This window comes from Equus przewalskii, chromosome 5 (genome assembly GCF_037783145.1).
Source record: "Equus przewalskii isolate Varuska chromosome 5, EquPr2, whole genome shotgun sequence".
NCBI classification, from domain to species: Eukaryota; Metazoa; Chordata; class Mammalia; order Perissodactyla; family Equidae; genus Equus; species Equus przewalskii.
The window spans coordinates 12993852-13018654 of NC_091835.1; the positions used below are offsets into that span (position 1 = coordinate 12993852).

At 42.8% G+C, this 24803-nt stretch overlaps 1 protein-coding gene across 1 annotated transcript; it reads right to left on the reverse strand.

The window, feature by feature from the left end:
- Positions 1 to 799: 799 nt before the first annotated feature.
- FAM124B (family with sequence similarity 124 member B) lies at positions 800 to 24062 on the reverse strand. The gene is made up of 2 exons (XM_008519106.2): positions 22828 to 24062; positions 800 to 3650 (listed from the first exon to the last, which is right to left on the reverse strand). The coding sequence occupies exons 1-2, from the start codon at positions 23557 to 23559 to the stop codon at positions 3000 to 3002; spliced, it is 1383 nt and encodes a 460-aa protein (XP_008517328.2). The 5' UTR covers positions 23560 to 24062; the 3' UTR covers positions 800 to 2999.
- Positions 24063 to 24803: the final 741 nt, after the last annotated feature.

Here is a 24803-nt window from a genome sequence, read left to right on the forward strand (position 1 = left end):
GGGCGTTAAGTTTTTCAAGAATATCTGAATAGGTTTTATGACATGGAGATGACATTGAGAAGTTTCTCATCAACAGAAAATGGGGTCCGTGTGCTTGGGCTCCATTCTCTTCTCGTCTTTCTCTTCCTTTTTCTCCAGCTTTCTCTGGGAGGGAGGAAAGGGGCTGTCACCTCTCCCCACACTTGGTTCCGTTCCTCTTGGTGGTGGTTGTGCCTGTGCCTCCAGGGGGTAACTGGACGGGCGAGTAGATTGTTGGAGGTTGTGGAAGGACCAAGATGGCCTCCACAAAGTCCCATCCGAGCAGAAGGAGGATGGGGATGCAGCTGAGGCGCCCGCTCCACCTCCCTTCCTGAATCAAGGTGTGTCCCACTCCCCAGCCCCCTGCTCTTCCTCCCCTAGTGAACAAATATGGGCAAATTTGTTTTCCAGTTTCCAAATGTTACCACTTCTATTAATGTTTACCAGTGTTCAAACAATGCTTGCCAAAAAGCATGGGATACTATTAATAAGGTTAAAAAATAGCCAAACAAATCCAATGCAACTGATTTTTAATAGGCATACCCATAAAGATATATAAAATAATCTGATGATCAAGAGTCCCTTGGATTTAAAAAGTGAAACATTTTAAGGAATATAATATAATTAATAGTCTGGCTAACTTCATAAATTAGATTAAACTAGTTCATAGTTTATCTTTGTTGCATACAATCTCTTTTGGACTTTAGGATATACTCGTTTCTTTCTATCCATAATTTTCCTCCTAGATATATGAACATAAATGGCACACATAGTCAAAATCTTAGAGAGTTAAGTTTATTGTTCTCACTGATTTTACTAAAAGTTGTTTCGGAAAACAATCTTTTGTTGCCATGATATTTTAAAAACTGTGGGTCTGAAGGACCATTTGTAATAATACTATCTTACATATTTATAGTACTTAACAATATCCACATGCTTTCCTACGCATAATCTTGATTCTCCTAACAACCTTTTTTACAGCAGTTGAGGCAACAGAGGATCAAAGAGGCTGACAGTTCAAGGTCACATAAATAGTAAATTTAAAAGCTGAGACCCCGCTCTGGGCCTCTCCCACCTCACCCACTGGAATTTCCATCCATCACGTTGTAAATCAAATTCCTGTGTTGAGAAGGAGGATAGAATATGTAGCATTTTAAGAGTGCCTTATTTTACAAGTCAATTTTGTACGGTACTCATTCAAATTTCTCAGTATTCTTCATAATTTCCATGTACTTATGTTCTTACCCATGAGCTATGTTAAAGAAATTTAGGTAGCCTCAAAAAAAGTGGGAGAGAAATTTCAGAACTTCCCTTGCTGTGCTTTTCAAGGCAGTTCAATAGTTCAATAAGACTTTCACTTTTTTTTACTCTTATTATAGAAAACTACACCAAAATTAAGTTCTTCATTCCACTTTCTAAGATCTAACTTTAATCTGAGGGAGAGAAAGAAAATGAGAATGAGAATATACTGAAGTTGTAAGGACAAAAACAAAAGTCAATTTCGAAGGCTTCTCTTTGTCCATTGCAACTCCTGACCATCTCTGTTCTTTCAGCGGGGCAGAGCACCCCGGCTCAGCCCAGTCTCGCTGCCAGAAGATTCGTCTTTAGGCCTGAACTCATCCTCCTCTCCAGTGGGGTGTACTAAGTATCAGAGTCGCCAAAAGATCCAGCTAAAGCAGCATTTATAGTCTACGTAACATCTGTCCTGGAGAATGAAGTTCATGGAGTCGAACAGCCTTATCAATTAACTGAAACACACAGATCTCAGATTTTTTTTAATGTCTGTATAGACCCAACCAAAATATGCTGCTGAGAGAGAGGAGCAATTGAGAATTTGTCCATTAAGAGTATAGTTGTAATTTATGGTATACTCAGACTCCATCTGCAGGCTGCGACTGCTTACTGCAGCCTGGTGCAGCAGCTGTGGGAATCAATGGTGGAAAAAGGTCCCAGAGGAATAAGTTTGGACTTCAACATATTCTTAAGAGTTGATAGAATGGATTTATCACACTGGTGAGACCACAAACACTTTTTGGGCTTGATGGCCATAGAAGGTATGTGTACCATACATCAATGTCTTATTCAAATTTAGACGCTCAATCAATACTTGTTGGATGAATGTATAAATGAATGAATGAATGAATGAATGAATGAATATTGCAAAGGAATTTAGGAATTTGAACATGGTCGGAAGAATCCAAGTTCTGCTCCAGAGATCCAACCAATCCAATCTTCCTGCCCTACTCAGTGGAGATCTCGAATCTTCCAGTCATGTCACATTCCTCTCTGTTAATAACATGAACCACTGGCCCCATTGGAGCGGTGCCAAAGCAAATGAGAAATGAAGCAGGAAAACCCTAGGGCCTAGCTTTCATTTTTAACCTGATTTTCTGGCTTCCAGGGTTTCTGCTCATTAAACATGAAAAAAATAAATTGTTTGTAATTTTCAAAACACTTTGCATGTTAACTCATTCCAGAGGCAAACAGTTTTAAAGGCAAAATCTCTAGAGTGTAGGTGGTGAATGGGGCCTCTTTACCAAAGGAGGTCACATAAAAATGAAAAAATACTAAAGAATAACTAGTCCATGCTGTCCAGGGGGATGAGCTATGCAATCTAAGTAAAAATTAAAACCAAATTACATACACTAATCAGCATTGTGTTGCACATCTGACTCATTTGCATACAATGCAATTATCCTGATGGGTGCCAAATTCGACACACCCAGCTGGGTTAGTGCGTCTCCAAGGACACAGGCTTTTCCCTGGAGGGTTGGCTGTGTTCCCGTATGACCATGACAGCAAATAAACAACCACGGCACTGTTAGACTTTGAGCATTTGAAATAAAAGCAGTACAGATCTATGCATGGCCAGCATTCAGCTTCCCTCAGCTGAACAAGACACAGGCTGATTCTGAGTCAGTGCTCCATTTCTAGAACATTCTATCTGATCTTGCATTTTAGAAAACCACATTTCTTTTATGCTATATAAAGAATTCTTCTTCTTCTTTTTCTTCACCTTGGACTGGCAGATGAAGGGGACATTTTGAGATCATCTTCCTTGCTCCAAGGTCCCTTGGGCCAGCAAGGGACAAAGGATGAACACTTTCCTTAAAGATTCTGCTGGTTTTGGGAGCAGCCGCCCCTAAGGAGAAGGGTGGCAAGCAGGATGGTGGCTGGCTGGTCCGCAGATGCCCTGGAAACCTGCTCAGAAAAGATTGCCTGGGTTCAGAACTGACCATGGTGAACCCTGTGTCAACATTCGTCTCTGCCTCCAGTTTCTCGGAACTGTTTTCCCAGCTGAGGACCTTCATTCTGGCCCCAGGGTCGAGGTGGGGAGAAGGCAGATGCAGCTGGGTGCCCATGGCCACACTGTTGGCCTGGACCGAGCGGCCACGACTTTTCCATGAAGTGCCACTAGGGCTGTGTGACGCTGGGCTCCCGCTGGGGTCAGGGTGCTCCACGGAATCCTCCTTGAACTTCCTGTCCTGGCTCCTTCGGCTTCTCAGCTCTAAGGTCCTTCTTGCAGAGGCAGAGGTCAGCCTGGAGCCCTGGGGAATCGTGTCAGCTCCCGAGGCGCCATTCAGAAAGGAAAGCTCATCATTCCTGACACCAAGTCCTGGATTCAATTGGACCTATGGGACAAGGAAAAGAGGAAGAAATGCAACAGATGTTTTCCATTAACTAAGTGCCGAGAACAGACTCTGATCCTATTCATCCTCCACCGTGTGTGCCCACAGCAGACTTTCAATAGAGTTGGTTGAATTGAATAGAAGTAATAAATGCAATCTAATCATGAGGTGTGTAATCAGCATCAGCTCGGAACATCTCTCTTGGACTCCCTAAGTTAATATTTTGACAAGGCTAAGACTGAGAATCAAATGACCCCTTGACAACAACACAGTTCTGGTAGATCGTTGTTCAAATGATGCAAAGGTGTTCATACATATTATTCGGTGGCTTCGATCCATGTTGTAAATGATTGACCATGCCAACCACGGCGTTGCCAACCGTGAAAAAAATTCTAAAAATCCACCAAAACGTGGTTATAATCAAGATAAAGTGGAACAAGAATTCAATCTTCCAAAGCTGGTAGTCCTTTTGAATCATGCTAATACTGATATATATCTTGGGCTATAGCAGGACATGTGGGCACTCCAGGCAGGCCAATCATTTGACACATTTTAAACCAATATGCTTTAAATTTGGGGCCACCATTTATTTAGAGTGGAGCCCTAATAGTATGTGGAAAAACAAAGAAGGTGGGCACTACTTATTTGGGGTCTCTGGTGTCTTAACCCCTCACAATTCTATTCTGGTTCCAAACTTACAGATCCTACTGAACAACACCCCGCCACAGTTAAGTGTTCTCGCCCTCCGCAGGGGGAGTTTGCTGGCCCGTCTGCCTTCCTCACACTCTTGGGAGCCTTATCCCCTACTCCTTATATGATACTCTCGCCAAAAGGATTTCTGGAAAAGACAATTTTCTCCATCTTGTCAGTAGCCCTTAGAAACTGGTATCCAGGGCCCAGCCCTACCTGGCCTAGTCCTTAACTAAATATCAAAAAGAATGGTAGAAAGAATTTTAAATGCATTTAAGTGAAAGAAGCCAATCTGAAAAGGCTACATACTCTATGATTCCAACTGTATGACATTCTGGAAAATGCAAAACTATGGAAATGGTAAAAAGGTTAGTGGTTAGGGAGTTATGGGGTTAAGTGGGAGGCAGGGATGAATAAGTGAAGAAGCACAGAGGCCTTAGAAGGCAATGAACTATTCTGTATGCTATTCTGTGTGATACTACAATAGTGGATACATATCATTATTCCCTTGTCCAAACTCATGTAATGTACACCACTAAGAGTGACCCCTAAGGTAAACTATGGACTCTGGGTGGTAATGATACGTCAGCGTAGGTTCATCATCATAATGAATGTACCACTCTAGTGCAGGATGTTGACAGTGGCGGAGGCTGTGTGTGTCGGCGGGGAAGAGAGGCTATGAGATTCTCTGTACTTTCTGCTCTATTTTGCTGTGAACTTAACACTGCTCTAAAAAAAAGTCTATTAAAAGAAAAAGACGTACATATTTATCTCACAAGGCAAGAAGGTAGAACAGTGAGAAACCAGGTCTAGAAATGTGTCCATCACCATACACACACATGCAGTATGTGTTTATATAGATGATACACAGATACGTCCTCTTCTCAATTTTCTCTCTGATCTAGAAACGGTGAGAGGATTATTACTAAGCTGCAAAAAGCAAAAAGCAAAAAAAGGGATTTCCATGAATTCCTTTAGCATAGAATTGGCAAATATTTTCTGTAAAGGGCCGTAGAGTAAGGACGTGAGGTTTTGCGGCCATGTGGTCTTTACTGCAATGACTCGACTCTGCCACAAAGCAGCTGTGGACAGCTCACAGATGAATGGGCATGGCTGTGTTTCACTGAAACTCTATGAACACTGAAATTGGAATCTCACACATTTTCATGCGTCATGAAATTTTTTTTCCAACCATTTAAATATGGAAAAACTATTCTTAGCTCCCAGGCCACAGTTGGCTGATCCTGGCTTACATCAATGATTCTCATTCATTCATTCTCTCCCTCCCTCTCTTGCTCTCTCTCTCTCTTAAGAATACAAAACCTTTTTTCAAACAAAATCTCTTCCCAAACTATGAAGCAGACTGGGCAGAGCAGCCCTGGCTGAAGCACCAGAGATATCCCCCCCACCCCCCGAGGTGCTGGGCCTCCCTTTCTTGTTCTCCCCTCCCCCTCCTGTGGTGGCTCTGACCCCCTCACCAGGTCCCTAGGGCTCCTCAGAACACAGTTTGAAAACCACTATTCTAGAATCTCCAGATTCTACCCCTGGACCGAGGCAGTTCTCTAGAGAGCTGCATTTACCTGAACCCTCCCTCCACAAGTGTGCTTGCACTGAGTCACACCTGAGCACCGTGCACCACTGTGCTGAGGAGAGCTTCCGCCAGCATCAGAAACTCTCTCTAGTGGGGGTGCTGTCAAAGGGAGGCCCATCGCATCACGGGATGCGCCCTCTGTGCAAACCCAAAGGAGCAATTTCTGTCGCAAACTTTGCTGCACATTGGAACCCCCTGGGGAGCTTTAAAAATCACTGGTGTCTGGGGCTCCCACCCTCAGACATTCTAATTCCATTGGGCCAGGCGCAATCTGGGCATCAGGAATTTTTAAGTCTCCCTAGGTGATTCTAACGTGCAACAAAGTTTGAGAACTGCTGCCATAGATCCGGAAAATGTGGGTCTCACATAGCACATTATCTTGTGATCACTGTGAATCTGTTTCTCAGTGCATAAAGCTGACCCCCTGCTCCACACTTCAGATATTTCCTTTGCCCTCCCTCCCCCCGTTTCTCCCTCCCTCCCTCCCTTCCCCTCTCTCTTCCTTCGCCTCTCCCTCTCTCCAGCCCTCTCTCCCTTCCTTCCTTCCTTCTTCTTCCTTCCCTCCTTCCTCCTGCCCTCCCTTCCTTTCCTTTCTTCCCTTTTCATCTGAGTGTTAGTTTTTAATAAAAATATCTTATTATAACAGTAGTAATTGCTCACTATAAAAGTAATTGTATTGTAGAAGAGTATAAAATCAATAGTAAAGGCTTCTCCCCCACCCCAACCTCAAATCACCCCAAATTCTCTTCTCCAAAGGAAAGTCCTTATTTATCCTTTCAAAATCAAGGGGAAAATACTACCTCCTAGTTGTAAGCAGGGGCCTCCCTTCCCCCGGAGAACAAACTCCCCCAGTCCTTCAAAGGGCTGACCTCTTTGCCTCTTGGAGAATCATTTGACATAATAGTCTGCCTTTTTATTTGATCTAAGGAAGATTTTTTCTTCTGGAAATGGAAACTGGCATGGTCATTTCCATATTCAGAAATCGTTCAGAGTTGATATTAGACTGCAATCTGGGAGAGGAAATCCATAGGTTTGTTTTTGAACTCATTTGAGTAAATATCAAGAAGCGTGATTGCCAGATCTGATGGTAAGAGTAGGTTTAGTTTTGTAAGAAACTGCCAAACTATCTTCTAAAGTGGCTGTCCCATTTTGCATTCCCACCAGCAATGAATGGGAGCGCCCATTGCTCCACATCTTCACCAGCATTTGGTGTTGATGGCTTATGTTCAACCATTTCCTAATTGACTATATTTAAATGTATGGTATGAAACATCAAAAAATAGTTAACTTCTAAGACCTAATTTTCAACAGCAAAACGATAAATGTGTCTGTGATATATGAAGAAAAATTATTCAGTCCTTTTGATTCTTGGAAGTGAAGATGGGGAAATCCACAAGGTGGACTCTGGGGCTCCTATGTAATTTTCTAGCAATAGAAAGAGAGGCCTGAGTAAGTTCCCCTTTGCCTCCTAAATCAATCTCAGATCAGAACAAAATTGGTCCTGAAGCTACAACCTAGACATCTCAGGACACCCATGAAGTGCCCTCCAGAGTCGGGTCCACAGTCAGTGGGCCCAGCTGAGCCAGCCCAGGGTCTCCCTGCACTCAATTTTGCTCGCCCAGTCCCACGGCCCCTCCAGTGGGTCTCGTCCTCCTTACAATGCTCCACCTCCAAAGGATGTAATTTAAACCTAGCACCCTCAGGCCATCACCCACTGTTTCCAGCTCCAGCACTCAATTCTCCGTTACACTTGCTCTTCCATATCAACATCTCCCTCCCTACTTTCTCCCCTCAGCCCCATTCTATCTTCACTGCCTTCCATAGTCAACTTGAGTCCAAAGACCAACGCTTCAAGCATTTCCTCACCAATACCTCCAACTCCCCTGCACTCCTCCCTTTCTGTCATAGCCTCCCTCCATCCCTCCCAAACCGGGATCCATCACCTGCCCACATCTTCTGAACCAGTGCCCAGGCTGCTGGAGAAAAGCAAACGACTGTTCAGATTGGTGCCACCATGCAGGCTGGTTTCCAACTCCACCCAGGCTACCTGCCAGTCCTCCTGCTTCCCTAGTCACCTCTCTCCATTCACCACAAGCAGCTGTTTTGACTCTTCTGAACTGTCCTCAAACCTTCAGGGGCACCACCTCCCCCTCGCACTCCCATCAGATGGTCTCACCATCTAGATTCCAGAGAAAACAAAAGCCATCATTAGGTAGCAGCTTTCCCTGTTTCCTTCCACCAAACTTACCCGTAACTTCACCCACTCTCTCCACAAGGAAAATGACCAGTCTCTCTCCGTGCTGTGAATTCCACCACCTCTTGCATGGAGACCCCAACCTATCCATTATTCATTTTCTCCCACTTTATTATCTTGTTTCTTCTATCTTTCCCTCTCTCCCTCTCTCTCTTTCTGTGCCTACTCCTTTCCAATAACAATTAAACATGCATAAGTCTATAGTGAAAAACAGTCCTTCAACCCTCTCTCCCTGTCCAGCTCTCCTCTCCTTCACAGTCAAATCTGTTTATAAAATTGGTCCATGCTCATTTTTCATACTAGCCTTCCCTCATTTCCCTTACCCGTGGCGTTGACTTTTCCTCTTACCATTTCACTGAAATAGCTCTTGCCAAGATCATCTATAAGCAGCCTCTTTGCCACTCATTTTTACTTGAGCTCTGGTAGAATTTTACAAGACTGACTTTCTACTTCCCTTTGGAAGTCTTCTTCTCCTTAAGCTTCTATGTTAACATGTTCTGAATTTTCTCCTTCCTGTCCATCCACTCCTTTCCAGTTTCCTTTGGAGGAGCCCCTTCCCCTGTCAGTGCATTATACCCTGTAGCTCTTCAGTGCTGACCGGGGCCGTCTTCTCTTCTCACTCTACACACTCTCCCAGGGCAATCTCAACACCCACGCTTTCAAGTATTATCTCAATGACTAAGGCTCCCAGAAGTCTAACTACAGCTCAGATCTGTCTCTTAAGCTTCATACCTACCTATCCAACTGCCTTTCAGGCACCAGCTCCTCAAACTCAACATGTCCAAAATTGAACTCATCTCCCTCCTTACACCAAATCTGTTTTACTTACTCTTTTCCCTGTCTTAGAAGATGGCATCATTAGTCCCTTGTTACTCAAGCAAGAACATCATGTTCCTTTCTCCATCCCCTATGTCATCCATTCCCATGGACCGTACCTCCCAAACATCTCCCAGATCTTCCTGTCTCTCCACACCCACCGCCATTAATCCTAGGGCAGGCTGTCATCATCTCTCATCTCAATTACTGCAACAGCCATCTGACGAAACTCCCCAGGGATGGTCTTACCTCCTTCTAATCCATTCTCTACTTCACTACCAGAGGAGCTTTGAAAATAATTTTGATCATGTCACCCTCCTGCTTCAGATGGCTTCCTACCGTTCTTAAGATAAAACTCTAAGCCCTTTAATATGGGCTATCACACGCTTCATGGTCTGTTCCTTCTTACTTCAGCCTGATAATTCACCACTACCTCTCCTTCAACCTCCACTTGCCGAAATTGAACTTCTTTCAATTCCTTGGACACTATTTGTTCCTTCCTAATGCCAGTGTTTGTGTATATTATTTCGTCTGTCTGGGGTGTGTCTCCTCTAACCCTTTTTCTTAAAAACCCACTGTCAACTCGAAGCTTACACATCATTTCTTCTTGAAGCTTTCTCTATCACTGAATCTGAGTTAGGTGCCCCTAAATATTAGCTCTGCCACTTATTAGGCATGGTGAGACCGAGAACAAATGAGTTAAAATTTTCCCTGGGCTAAAACCAAAAAAAAAAGAAGAGACAAAAATTTGAGATAAGCTTTGCTTCCTGCAGCTGTGCACACACATACTCAGCTACTAATAATCAACGTTGTTTAAAACTAACCAGATCTTTCTGTTTCTCCTTAGTACATGATGAGTAAGCTGTTTTTCCAGAAAGTAAAAGTCCAGACAGTGTAGGAAAAAAAGAGATTCAGCTTCACAAGACCAAATGTAACTGAAGGTGATGCCAGAGACTTAAGGTAAAGCTTGTGGGAAGATGCCAGCCAGCAAGGCCACATGCTCCCCCTCCCCTACCTGAAACCCCAGATAAAAACGCCTACCTTTTTCCCTTTGAGGAGGTAGATTTGAGTTTTTACTCCCATCTCATCATCTGGCTGCCTTTTGATAATAAACCTCTTTCCTTGCTACAATCCTGACTTTTCAGTGCTTGGCTTTGCTGTGTGTTGAGTAAACAAACCTGAGTTTGTGTTCAGTTTCAATGGGGCTTTAGACAAGTTACCTAATCTTCCTGTGCCTCCCTTTCCTCATCTATAAAAGGAGATAATAAAATAATGACCAATGTCATAGGGTTGTTGAGAGGATTAGGTGATAATAGTGCCTGGGACATGGTAGTGCTAGAAACAAGATGGCTATTCTCATCATCAATAATATTATGACTCTCCTAGAAGCCTATACTTCCCACATCATAGCAATTACCACACTGTTTTCCCTTGTCTGCTTACTTCTCTGTGTCTTCCTCTGGACTTTGCCATCTGAAAGAGGAGGGTTGTATACATCTCCATCATTTCTCAAGTACACAGCACAGTGCCTGACACATGACAAGTAATCACTAGACGTCTGTTCGATAAATAAATAAAACTTAATACCTAACAAAATATAAATTTTTGCATGTATGGAAGTGTAGAATCTATAAATTAGGCCCATAATTATTTGACATTAGGTAGATAGAGAGTCTTATCAAGAAACTGCAAAATGACTTTCATCACATAGATGGCCATTTCTGAATTTTTTTTTTTTTTTTTTTTTTGCTGATGAGGATTTATGCTGAGCTGACATCCATACCAATCTTCCTCTATTTTTTAGTATATGGGCTTCCAGCACAACATGGCCGCTAACAGAGTGGTTTAGGTCCACACTTGGGAGTCAAACTTGGGCTACTGAAGAAGAGTGCACTGAGCTTAACCACTAGGCCACCAGGGCTGGCCCTCTGCAATCTTTTTAAGACAAGAGAATGTCAACATTTCTTTCTTTAAGAGAAGTCTAAGATCCTTAGACCAAATAGCAAAAATGAGTGCAACATTTTATAGAAATGCAAATGTGTGCAGTTGGAATGAAGAATTTCCAGGAGAAACATAATGTTGAGTGATTGAGATAAATCCCTTAAGGGAGAATAAAGGTCCTCTTGCCAAAAAATTTTGCCAAAAGATAAATTGAAATGCATTTGTAGGAATTCTGATCATTTAGAGCTCATCTTTCTAAGAAATATTTGTAAAATGTTACAAATTGAGATAGGCTTTTTCCAGTTTTCAAGTTTCAAGGAACATTAGCAACTATCCTGATGAACAGGAAGATCATTTGTTGCTAGGAAGACCATTCATCACTCATTTAACTGTAAATACTTGAAAAACAAGAGAATATACATCATTGAAAAATGATTAAGCTCTTAAGGGGCAGAGTGACATCATGAAAGGAAAGTAATATTGTCTTTTACTAAAAGTGATTCCAAAGGATAGCAAAAGAGGATTTCTCTTACATTGAGAAAAAAATTGCACAGAAACAAATTATATAGACAATAAGAAACCCAAAAACAGCGCCAGACTTGCTTACTTAAGAGTTGAAACCAGTCTCTAACATCAGCAACCTTCTGAGGAATGCCTACAAGTGTTTCTTCAGGGCAGCATAAACCAAAGGACTGAGCGAGAGTGTAGAAGTGGGAGTTGTGGGGATGTGTGTGTGGCTATGTAGGGCATGTTAGAGGCTGCAATGGAGAATGGGAAGGAAATTAGGAGAGGAACAAAGAGGGAGGAATAGAGTATGAGTGAGCACAGCAGAGAGACTCAGAAATGAGAAAGGAGCCCTCAAGAAATGCCTAAGGGGGTGGGGCCAGCCTGGTGGTGCAGTGGTTAAGTTCGCACGTTCCACTTCGGCTGCCCAGGGTTTGAGGGTTTGGATCCCGGGTGCAGACATGGCACCACTTGGCTCACCATGCTGTGGTAGGCATCCCACATATAAAGTAGAGGAAGATGGGCACAGATGTTAGCTCAGGGCTAATCTTCCTCAAAAAAACAAAAAAAACAAAGAAATGCCTAAGGGGGCCAGCTGGTGGTGTAGTGGTTAAGTTCACCCTCTCTGCTTCAGCAGTCCAGGGTTCACTGGTTCAGACCCTGGGCGCAGACCTAGCACCACTCATCAAGCCACGCTCTGGCGGCATCCTACATAAAATACAGGAAGATTGGCACAGACATTAGCTCAGCAACAATCTTCCTCAAGCAAAAAGAGGGAGATTGGCAACAGATGTTAGCTCAGGGCCAATCTTCCTCACAAAAGAAAAAAGAAAGAAATGCTACAGAAGAAGAATAAAATGAATTACTTAACTTCATGAAAGACTATGTTCTTTAATGTTAAATAGCTAATAAAGAACATGAAGATGAACTTAGCTAAATGTCTGTAGATGGAAAGAAACACAGGCTTGCTTTGGCCAAACTTAGCTTCTGGAATAGATACCTTTCTGAAGAGATAAACTTATTTCCTGGGAACAAGCAATCCATCAACCAAGACGTGTTTCAGAAGCAGCTGTCTGCCTGATTCTCTCCTGGAAATAAACATTTACCATACAATGCTGAAAAGAGATGGTGAGTCATGAAGTCCCAAATTATATAGTACAAGAAGGAGAACATAGATAATCAGTTGTGCGTTATAAAATTTAGGTGTAAAATGTCTTAGTTAGGAATGTGGTTCACGTGACCTTGAACTTACGGCAGGTTTCATGGAGGAAGTGGCATTTGCATAGAGCCGTAAAGGGCAGATGAGTGAAGAGGAAGAGAAATACATGGCTGGACAAGAAACAGCCTAGATAACACATGAATGCAGATATCCATACGATGGAACATTATTCAGCTTAAAAAGGAGTGAAATTCTGACACATGCTACAACATGGATGAACCTTGAAGACATTACGCTGAATGAAATAAGCCAGACACTGATGGACAAATATTGTATATGATTCCACCTATATGAGTTCCCTAGAAAAGACAAATTCATAGAGACAGAAAGAAGAATAGAGGTTACCAGTGACGGGGAGAGAGGAGAATGGCAGATATTGTTTAATGAGTACAGAGTTTCTGTTTTGGGTGGTAGAAAGTTCTGGAAATGGATATGGTGACAGTCATACAACATTGTAAATTTGGTTAACGTCACTAAATTTTACACTTAAAAATGGTTCAAGTGATAAATTTTATGTTTTGTATATTTCACAACAATAAAAATAAAACATACATGGGTGTTCTGGAATGGAGGTTGGGATAGGCCAAGAATGAGGCAGCAAAGGGAAATATTAGGTGGGGCCTGATTATGAAGGGCCTTGAAATCCAGGCAAGTGAGTTTTAATTTTATTTGCTTGACTTTGTTATTGAGTTGACAAGGAACATAAATCGGGCAGTCATTTAAGAATAGTTTCAACAAAGGTTGCAGGATAAAGCAGAAACGCCTGGAGCCAGCAGGAAGAGTTAGAATGTCATAACAACAATGCACATTTGAAGTTATGTGGGTTTAAAGGAGGAAGTGGGAAAAATACATGACTCTGAAAGAAAACTGGAACAGTTGGGGGCTGACTCAACGTGGGGTTTCTGAAAGAAAGAGGCTTTAGAAATGACTGATGTTTCAAAACCTGTGCAAAAGGGAGAAAGACCAGAGCTGGAGAAGCTGAGGGGCGGCCTGTAGATGATGATTGTTTGGATTGAATTTGAGATGAGGATGAGACATTATGTTTAAATGATCTTACCGGGACTTGGAAATAAAAGCTCAAGAGATAGAGGAGATGCAAATAGAGGAGTAAGTTGAACAAAGATGATAACTAAATCCACAGGATGGCCTTTATTTCTTAATCTTAGGGAAACCTTCTTCTTAGGACAGTGGTTCCAAACCGGGGGCAATTTTGCCCCCTGGGGGCATTTGACAATGTCTGGAGACATTTTTGGTTGTCACAACTAGAAGGAGTGGGTCTGAGTGCCACTAGCATCTAATAGATGAGGCCAAAGATGCTGCTAAACATCCTGCAATGCAGCACATCTCCTCCTCCAACAAAGAATTATTCCGTCCAAAATGTCAATAGTGCTGAGGTTGAGAAAACCTGATTTAGAAATAGAAGAAAGAGTTGAATCTTTTAAAAAAAACAGCAAAGCGATAGTCAGAGAGATAGCTTTTAATTTAAAAGTTAGGTTACAGAAGCCCACAGAGGAAAGACTTTCAAGGCAGGAGTGGTCAACATTTACCAATGCTGCTGACGTCTTGAACTCACGCACTGTGGCCTTAGAGAGAGCAACAACTCTTTCAGCATCTGTAAAAGAGGTGAGGACACAGGGCAAACAGTCCCCCAAGACTGGAGAGACAGACAGACAAATACAGAGAGTCACGGCTTCCCAGAGCAGACTCACAAGTGGAAACCGCCACAGGACCCAGTGCTGGGCGAGGGAAACCTGCACTGGAATTGATGGATGTGTGGAGGCTCATCAGTGAGGACAACTCTGAGAGTTAAAACTCCAGGGGGTCCCAGTCATGGAGGGGGCCCACAGTGGTGTGAGATTTACCTCCAAGAGTTTGACCAGTTTCTCATAGTAAATATCTGAGAAAAATTCCCCCATGCTTCCAGAAGGGGAAGAGAGAAGGAATCATTTTTAAATACAACAGAGCACTCTTTTCTTAGAAGTCCTGTTCTCAGGAAACTAGTTAACCAGAGCCTGACCCGCTGTGTGTTATCAGAGCCTAACTGAGCTGGGGAAGGGAAATACCCAGCTCCAACCCACTCTAGCCATCCTCTCCCGCCTTAAGCGGGGGAGAAAAATAATTAAAAACACTTAAGAAGTTCACAATTCAAAGCTTAGACTCACTAAGACTGAGACCTAATTATACAATGCTTCCCCTCCCCAACTCCATACTGCCTCATCTCTAAAGGCCAATTTACAGCAGTTCCTTGTACCTGCTATCCTGTCTGGCTATCAAGAAAAAAATTACAAGCCATATCAAAAGGTAAAAATACAATTTGAAAAGACAATGCAAGCATCAGAACCAGATATGGAGGGATGATGGACTTATTAGACCAAGAATTTAAAACTATGATTAATGTGCTAAGGACTCTAATGGATAAAGAAGAAGATGGAATGCAAGAAACAGATGGTGATGTAAGCAGAGAGATGGAAATCCTAAAAAATAACCAAAAATAAATGTTAGGGATAAAAAACACTGTAACAGAAATAAAGAATGTCTTTGATGAGCTTCTTAGTAGACTGGATATGGCTGAGGAAAGAATCTCTAAGGTAGAGGATATATCAATACAGTCCTTGAAAACCAAAAAGCAAAGAGAAAAAAAACCGAAGAAAACAGAACAGAAAATCCAAGGACCGTGGGATAATTACAAAAGGAGTAACATACACATAATGGGGATACCGGAAGAAGGAGAAAGAGAGAAAGGACTAGAAGAAACATTTGAAACTGTAATGACTAAGAATTGCCCCAAATTAATGTCAGACACCAAACCACAGATCCAGGAAGCTCAGAGAATACCAAGCACGATAAACCAAAAACAGTACACGTAGGTCCATCATTTCCAGACTACAGAAAATCAAAGGTAAAGAAAAAATCCTGAAAGAAACCAGGGAAAGAAAGATAAGAATTACATCCAACTTGTCCTCAGATTCGTGTAAGCAAGAAGAGAGTGGAGTGAAATATTTAAAGTGTTGGGAAAAAACCACCAACTGAGAATTCTGTACCTTGTACCCTGTGAAATTATCCTTCAAAAGTGAAGGCAAAAAAAAGATTTTCTCAGACAAACAAAAGTTGAGGGAATTTGGTGGCAGTAGACTTGCCATGCAAGAAATGTTAAAAAGTTCTCTGGAGAGAAGAAAAATAATATAGGTCAGAAAACTGGATCTACAAAAAGCAAGGAAGAGCACTAAAGAAGAAATAAGTGCAGGTGAAATACAACTTCATTTTTCTTATTTTTAATTGATCTAACAGATAACAATTTGTTTAAAGTAATAATACCAACAATGATTCAGATAAACTCTTAGCTGATTAGAGTTTATAGATAAACTTTTTTAGCAATGATTATGTGTTATGATATATGTACTTAAAAATAGCTTCAAAATCTTTTTGGTAACTTGAAACCTTAGAGTTTTACTAAATTAAGTTATATGATCGGCAGTGAAACTACTCTTTACAATACCATAGTGATGGCTATGCATCATTATACATTTGTCCAAACTCATCAAGTGAACCCTAAGATAAACTATGGACTTTGAGAGATTACAATGTATCAATATTGGTTCATCAACTGTAATAAATGTGCCACTCTGGTGAGGGATGTTGATAATGGGGGAGGCTGTGCATGTGGGGGGGCCAGGGTACACGGGAAATCTCTGTAACCTTCCTCTCAATTTTGCTGTGAACATAAAACTGCTCTTAAAAAAATAAAGTCTTTAGAAAAAACACTATATGTTAAAATCTTTTTTTAAACAAAACAAAAATAGCATAGCTATTTAATTCTTGAACTTTGGAGTTAGAGAGACTTGAGTTTGAAACCTGACTCTATCCCTTGCTACCTGTGTGACCATAGACAATTTACTTAAACTTTCTAAGTTTCGGTTTCCTCATCTATAAAATGGAGATATTTATAGCGAAACTATGGAACCCAGCGCACAGCATATGAGGCACTAACTGTTATATATAATATAATATCATATTATAATATTAACTGTCTGCTGTCCATAGGCAGATATCATGAAAAGCTATACACATACACTTAAAAGATTGATAATTATATCAAATATTTTTGGAAGATTTTTGGCAATCTTATTTTCAGAATTAGTGCAGAAAAACCAGTCTAGAGTTACCAGAGAGGTGCATATCTTGTGCTCTTAAAAAAAAATGTGAAAAATTGCTTAATCCATCTACCATGTTCAATAAAATTGATGCCAAGTATCTTTTGATTGTTTCCAAGAATCTAATTGAATTCCACCCTGAAATTATGAGGGTCTGCCACCAGTGAAGCTATACACAGTATAGTCATAGAAGCTTCACGTCGCAAGAGGTCTCAGAAGTGACCCAGACCAGTACTGTCCAATACAGTAGCCACTAACTACATGTAGCTACTTAAATGTAGATTCAAATTAATAAAATTAGTAATTCATTTCCTCATTTTTAATGCCACATTTTTAGTGCTGAATGGCCATATGTGGCCAATGGCTACCATACTGAACAGTGCAGACATAGAATATTTCCGTCACCACAGAAAGTTCTAGAGGTCAGCATTAAGTCTACAGGGATGGCTCTCAACTGGAGAGTAAAAAGAGGAATGTGTGTGGGAAACAGAATCTTTTTCAGAAACACGAGACTTTATGCCTCTGTCTTGGAGAGCTATGTGGATTCTAACTCAAGCACTAACTGTAGGGGATCCGGAGGTGAAGCCCAACGACTGAAGGAAAGGTATGCAGACATGAGTTTCAACTGACGGGGGAGAATAAACTAGGAAAAGCCATTAGAATGAATAGCTGATGAGCAACATCTGTAGTTGAGACCGAATACCCCACATCGTGCTAATGTTGGGCTCATATGCTCGTGTAATTGAACTATCCTGTCCAGGTGCAAGAACAAGACCCCACCACTCTGAAGGTGGGAGAGGAAGATGGGTGTGAACTTGTTCATTTCACTGATCTTGGGAGTCAGTCAACTCTTGTCAAGAAAGAAGACTTGGAAGGTAGGCCTTAGGTGGGTAAGAGGGAACCTTCCTTCTCTTGCTGTGTGAGTTTGGCCTGGAGCACCTCTTGCAGATGGATGTGGAGAACACAGGGAAAAGATCTATTAAAGACCTCAAGGTCACGTCTTGGCCTAGGAGCTCTGAGAATGGTGACATCTAGAGGTGCTTGCAAGTTATCTTTCCTGTACAGAATTCTTTCTTGTTTTTCCCCTTTATCCTCAAATCTTCAGAAAGATCTCATCGAAAATTATAGCCTGGTCTCAGTAATGTTGTGGAGGCTTTGCCAAGAAGATGCTCCTAAGCTCAGGGCCACAATGGCAGAAGTTACCAGCGGAGCAGAGCTGGCCCTACAGCAGGTGGCGATCTAGCGAGGGTCAATGGCAACACAACCAGAGATGGATTGCCTGGTGAGGAGGCCAGAGTGGAAGAACCTGAGGCACCTGTTCTAGCACGTCTGAGAAACCACATCTTAGGGAATACAGCACGCCGCCAAGTGACACCTTGTCTTCTGTGACATCGTGGTCTTCTCCTGCTTTCTGGTTGCTCCTGGTTTCTCTCACTGATTCTCCTTCTCCACTCCTGAAGTGAGGACATTTTACAGGTCCTGCCTTCATCTTTTCTCATTCTACACTCTCTTCCTTGATAATATCACTTCTTCCCGGGATCAACCATCACTCCAACCTATGTCCCTAGCCCAAGCTTCCTCCCAAGTTCCAGCCCTCAGAGGCCGCCTGACTCTGGAATGTCTTCACCTGAGTGACCTGCAATCATCTCAAACCCAATGCATCCAACCCCATCATCACCTCCCTCTTTTTCACTCTCCATCTCTAATTCGTTTCCCAATCTGTCCAGTCTACCCCTGAAATATAACTCATATTTAACCTCATGTTTGAATTGCAAGTTCAGTTATTCAAAACTTTGCTGGCCCTTGACTGGACAATAGAAATCACTTCTGAATTGGTCAGCATAGTCCTCATCCAACCTATCCCACGTGATGGAACCAAGGTTAGCATCCTAAATTATCTATTACAGGTACAATCATGTCTGCCTCTTCTCTAAAAACCTTAATAAATGCCTCGCTAGAGCTTATTGGACACCCTCCTCCATCCATTCTTAGCCAAAAGTGATTCTCCTAAACTCTCTAGAACTCTCTAGCCCTACACTCTGCTACCGCCTGATTCGGTCATCTTCTAAGTCACACCTCCTCCACACAACTTCCCAGACTCTCTTGGTCAAATTAACCCTTTCCGTCCCTACATATGAGGTAGGAGCTGCAGCTCTCGTAGAACATTTACCACAAGCTGCCTGGGACTGCAAACACTTGTGGGAGTATCCGGCTCCCCATTTGATTGTAAGGGCAGCGTGAGATTGCGCAGAACACCTGACCAATGGTCAACAGAGGGATGACTGTCTTATTTCCCACAGGGTCAGGAAATAGAGACTTTACAGGAGCACTGCTTGTAGCTTCCAGCAAGGTCCTACCTTCTTAATCTATAAATTCTCTCCACTGAACATCAAACTGAATGATAAAATCACCAATTCTAACTGAATGACCTGGAATTCGGAGTCTGCCAGAAGCCTGATATAAAGTGGTGGATTCTACACCTGGATTGTCTGAGTCAGAGATGCCTAAGAGATGGACCAAGGAAGAGGAACTATAAGTGTTGTAAATTGAAAAAAATCTATAAAGAGGACAAAGAATGCAACTTTGGACAACATGGCCCAGGTGGAGAAAGCTGAGAACCAGCAGTAGCTGGCTAGAGACACTGCCTGTAGTCGAGTTGACAAAATGTCTGATTTGACTGGGGGCAGAGTTTACATTGGGGAAAGTCTGAAAAGAGAGGAGGTATCATCGCCCATCCTACCTTCCCTCAGTGCACACTGGCACCATCGCTACCACCAGTGGGACAAATACAGAGACAGAGGGACCACTCAGAGCGGGGAGGGAAGAGTCAATCCACTATACTTTCACATCCACTAAGAACTGAGACAGCAGGATGCAAACTGCCCAATGGACAACAGTGCCTGGCCCAAGGTAGGCACTCAACATATATTTGGTAAATGAAGGAACACTGACACACTTGATCATTTATTCATACATTCATTCATTTGCTGAGCATCTACTGTATACCCCAACATCACTCTCATCAAACATACACATTCTAGACTCAGAGAAGCATTGATAGTCTTCAACGACAAGAAGTCATGTGGGAAAAGAATTGTTCACTGTGTATTCGGCATGACAGCCAGTAGCATTCTTACATGCACAGACAATAATTGCATTGCTTTTGCACGACCTCCTGCGGTTTTTACTTTACAAAGCACTTCCATGTATATTCTCTCTTTTGAGTCTCATAACAAAAATTACACGTCAGTACCATTCATAGGCTCCATCTGTGACAGCTGATTATAGTAAGGATAAAATAGAAGCTACTTAGCTAAGCTCTTGTTCATTCACACAAGAATATATTGCCTACCACGTGCCAGACACTGTTCCAGGTACTGGGAACAGAGGAGTGGACAGAAACAGTCCCTGCCCTCATGGTGCTTACCTTCCAGTGGCTGACCACGTTCCTGATGATGTGGCCTCTGCCCATCTGTCCATCCTCTTCCCCCGACTCCCTTCCTCCACTCCAGCTACATGGAACCTCAGGCAGTTTTCTGAACACGGCCTTCCCCGGAAATGCCATACCACACATTGTCACCCCACCTCCTCTCTTTGGAATACCTTTTTCCCTTCTTCATCTGGCTACTTCCTTCTTGACCATCTGGCTCAAGCAGGCCCGGCATCACTCCTCAGGGAAAATTTGCCCACCATCCCCCACGGGGTCCAGCACCCCTCACACACATCCATCCTGGCCCTGAGGAAGGGTTACATGCAGAGAGGCTAATCTGTGGTTGTGGCTCTCCCTTGAACAGGTATTATTTTCTTTCTTTCGGTTGACATCAGTCATTTGGGCCACCCAGTTAGTCCCAGGAGGGTCTGACTCCACAAAAATCTAGGGATAGAGGTAAAGCTCTTGCCTCAGAACTAAGCTAATCCCCACCATCCCATTCTCCCGAGCACAGTAATTGATTTAGAGAAGAGAAGGTGAACCAAGTTGGTCCAACTGGAGTGAGTCCTGAAATTGTGTTGGACCATTGTGGGGTGAGGCCCTCAGAGCACACCTGAAGGATGTAGTCCCCGGAGATGCTGGCAGCCACCTGGCGACCACAAGGGCCAATCTGGGGACAGGGCCAAGACACAGGTGGCAGAGCTGACAGTTGGGTTCTAGGCATGCTGCTTAAGACAGACTATCGACTTGCAAAAAGGAATGCATTCACCCCCCATCTTCTCTCTCCTCCAAAAGGAATTCTGGGCTGGGTTTTCTAGCCTGAAAAATTCACTCTGTTACAGGAGTGGAATAGCTACAGTGCACGGTCTTTCATGGTGTATTATAGTCAAGCCTTTGCTAACTTTCTTCAGGGACTTTTATGATATAAGACCTGAAGCAGAAGTTTCCAGAAGATAATCCTCCATTTTGTTTGCAAAAGCCTAGACTCACTGACGTTTTAATCCCAAAACTATTTTGCATTCCCCAAATTTGACTCAATTTTCCAAAGTAACTAAGCTGTATAAGCCTTGGTTCAGGAGTGAAAATGCCATTAGCCTTTAAAACAGGAATGATTAAAAATGTGCCCCCTGCTGCACACACATATTAAATTTTTGACAGTGAGGTTGATTTTAAATTCTGGAGATTAACTAAGGCTAAAGGAGAAACTTTAGATGCCTTGGAAATTATGTAGTGAGTTATACAATAGACAACTCACAGAACAGTGGCTGTCCACCCTATGTGAACGAGAAGGTGAAATGATTTAATACAGTATGAATGTGATTTGTATTTTATTAATAACTCAAAGCTGATGACAACAAAATTAATCAAAGGGAAAGACAATTCATCTTCTAGCCTTTTATTGCTTTATCCAATAGGCCTGAAAGGGGTTTCTGACCATTTCTCAAGATCAGAAGCCACAGAGTACTTTGCTGTGAATATCACACATATCTCGCTGCCTGCATACACTCACACACACGTACACACCCACAGAGCACTGGATTGCAATTGTTAAGTGCATAGGCTTTAGAGCCAGGTAGACACATCAAAGGTATCTTGGCCAAGTAACTGAATCCCTCTACCCCTCAGTTTTCTCATCTGCAAAATGGGAAAATATTGACTTCCTGGATTGTAATAAGGATTAAATAAAATAATCAATGTAAAACACTTAATCTAGGGCATAATATGAACACTAACAGCTAAAATTGCATTCTGGGCACTACCTTAAGCACTTTATAAGTGTTAGGTCATTTAGTGTAGACGACAACCTACACTCTGGGAAGATGCTGTTACCCTCATTGTGCTAAGGAAGGAACTGAGGCTCCAAGTCACGCAGCTACTAAAGGGCAAGTCTCAAGTGCCACATAAAACACCATAAGAGATGACACGTGGTAGCTATCGTGATTACGTTTGGTTTCAATAGGATGCTTATAGAAAAAGGCTTTCCTTTCAAGATTTTCTTTTGAAGGGGTTCCAACCGTCTAACTTGATTTGGGTTAAAATTTGACAATGATACAGGACGCTTCAAAATGAAAGTCAACAGGACTGCAAAGTTAACATCCTCAATCATAATTACAACTTCAACTTCCTTAGGTCAGATGATCTGATATTCCTGAACCCAAAGGGTGGGCAAAGTATTTGCATATAGTTGATGAGCATGGTCAAAGAAAAATCTAGGAAATGGGGGGTCATCTGATCCTACTGCAAACTACTTGTGTAACTTACAATCTCACGGACTCTACACTTCCTTACCTGTCAGATGAGGGGATTTCATTAGATCAGCGACTCTCAACCCTACATGCTACACAATGGACTCATCCAAGGGGCTTTTAAAAGAATATCCAGACCTGGGTGCCCCCAGAGATTCCCATCTAACTGGCCTGGAGTGTAACCATGACACGGGAATTTTGGGGAAAGCTCCCCAGGGCCTCCGATGTGCAACCAAGGTTGAGAGCCACTACGTTAAATCATCTCTAAGGCCCGTGTCAGGTGTGAAATCACACAGTTCCACGTGCATCTAAAGATCATAGAGGCAAAACAGAAATACCTGCAGCAGGATCTTGTTGCCGTCATAGTCCTGTGTTTGCCACCTGGTGCGGCTGATGGGGACACATGGATGGGGTAGAAGAGGCACTAACTGGCCGATCTCTTGAACCTTGAACTGCAGCACCGAAGACTCTTTCGGGTCCACTGACATTCCGAGAGGCAGCTGCTTCAGGGAGAGCTGCAGAGCAAAGCTCTCGGTGGCGTAGAGAACAAAGAAGCAGAAGTTGCTCTTCTGCAAGGTGGCCTCCCTCTGCAGGATCATCTCATAGAGTCTGATGGCATCCTCGTAGTTATCAAAACTGCAGTAGAGCGTCACCCTCAGGATCTCGGTGCCACAGTGCACCTGCCTCACACCCCAGACGGGCATCTGGTTGTCCAGACTGTAGAATTCCTGATTGGCAAGAATGTAGGGACACAGTCTTCCCGGCGCATTCTGGGCAGGGTAGCACTGCCATGGCCAGTGCTGCAGGGAGTCAAGAACTCGAAACAGCCGCTCTCCTCCGAGCCTTTCTTGCAGGAAGAGCAAAACAGACATCCCGGGGAACCGTGATCTCTTGGAGTGACACCTGTCATAGTATTTCACGGGACTGACCCGCTCTGACACCAGAAAGAGACGCACCTCTGGGCAAATGCAGTCCAGGAGCTGGTCCAGAGTTTGCTGCAGAAGCGAGCCGTGCCCCGAGTTGGCAAGGAGGTGGACAGTCATGGCCAAGGGCTCTTGTGCCTCGTTCATTGTGGAACTGCCCGAGGAGGACAAAGGAAGCGAGCGTGGAGGGCCCACTGATCAAGCTTCTGAAATGAATGAAGGGGCAGGCGGTTCTCAGACGGGGCCTTCAGCCCACCAGGAAATCTTCAGCTGCTTCAGAGCAAAGCTCTCAGTCGGTGCTCCTGGTTGCAGACGGCTGCACAGCGAGAGAATCTACACAAATTCGGGCACAACAGCCTCAGAGACACACCACCGCGGTGGAGGCAATGTCATCCAGCGCATGCGTAATGTAACTGCGTGTGTTTGGGTTTTTCAGGCGTTCCCCAGGGTTTCTGCTTGACCTAAAAACCTATAATCCTGAGAAACACCGGAGTGGGTGGGTCTTACAGACACGCAGTAAAGGAAATGACCGGGCGAAAAGGAACATGAGTCGGCTCTGCTAGGCTGATAGCAATCTGTTTAGCTGAAAAGACATTCATTTTAGGGACCCACAATGGGTTCTGATTTCCTCCTTACATCTCAGTGTTTACAGTGGCCCGCAGGCCACCCGAATACAATGACCGCTTTAAAACAATTCCCAAAATTTGTCTCGTTGCCAGGATTTCTTTTCCCCTTTTGTCTTTTTATTTTAATTTCGAACAATTGATGCTAGGGCATTGAAGAGAAGATATTTTATCTCAATAATTTTGACTGTTCACTGAAAATTATTTGCTCTGCTGCAAAGTCTGAGTGTACTAAAAAGATATTTATTCATGCAAATTCTTTAGAAAGAGCGAGAGCTTTCCACGGTCAATATCATTGCTCATATCTATTAAGGATCTACTTCATTCAGGCATAGACTATTCTAAAACTTTACATAAATGGATTTAATCCTGTAGCAAACCTATAAAGAAGAGACTATTATGGGCAAATTACTGATGAAGAAACTGGAGCAAATAAAATCTAAGTAACTTGCTCTCTGAGACCTGGAAGTCCCAGTCTGGATTTTCTTCCTAATGATAAGGAAAGGATGCCAAAGCAAGTTCTAGACGAGGACACGTATTTCCCCGAGATGCTGTGCTATTGAATCTTAAATGGAATAATCTTTAATGAGAATATATAAGCTCGAAACATAATACCCACCCTAATGTGTTCTAAATTTTCATTTGAAAATCATATGCTACTCTGATAGCTGTGATCCTAAAAAGGAGTGGACAAGCACATTTTTCTAAAAGTAATTCTATTTTTTTTTCTTAAAGATTGGCACCTGAGCTAACAGCTGTTGCCAATCT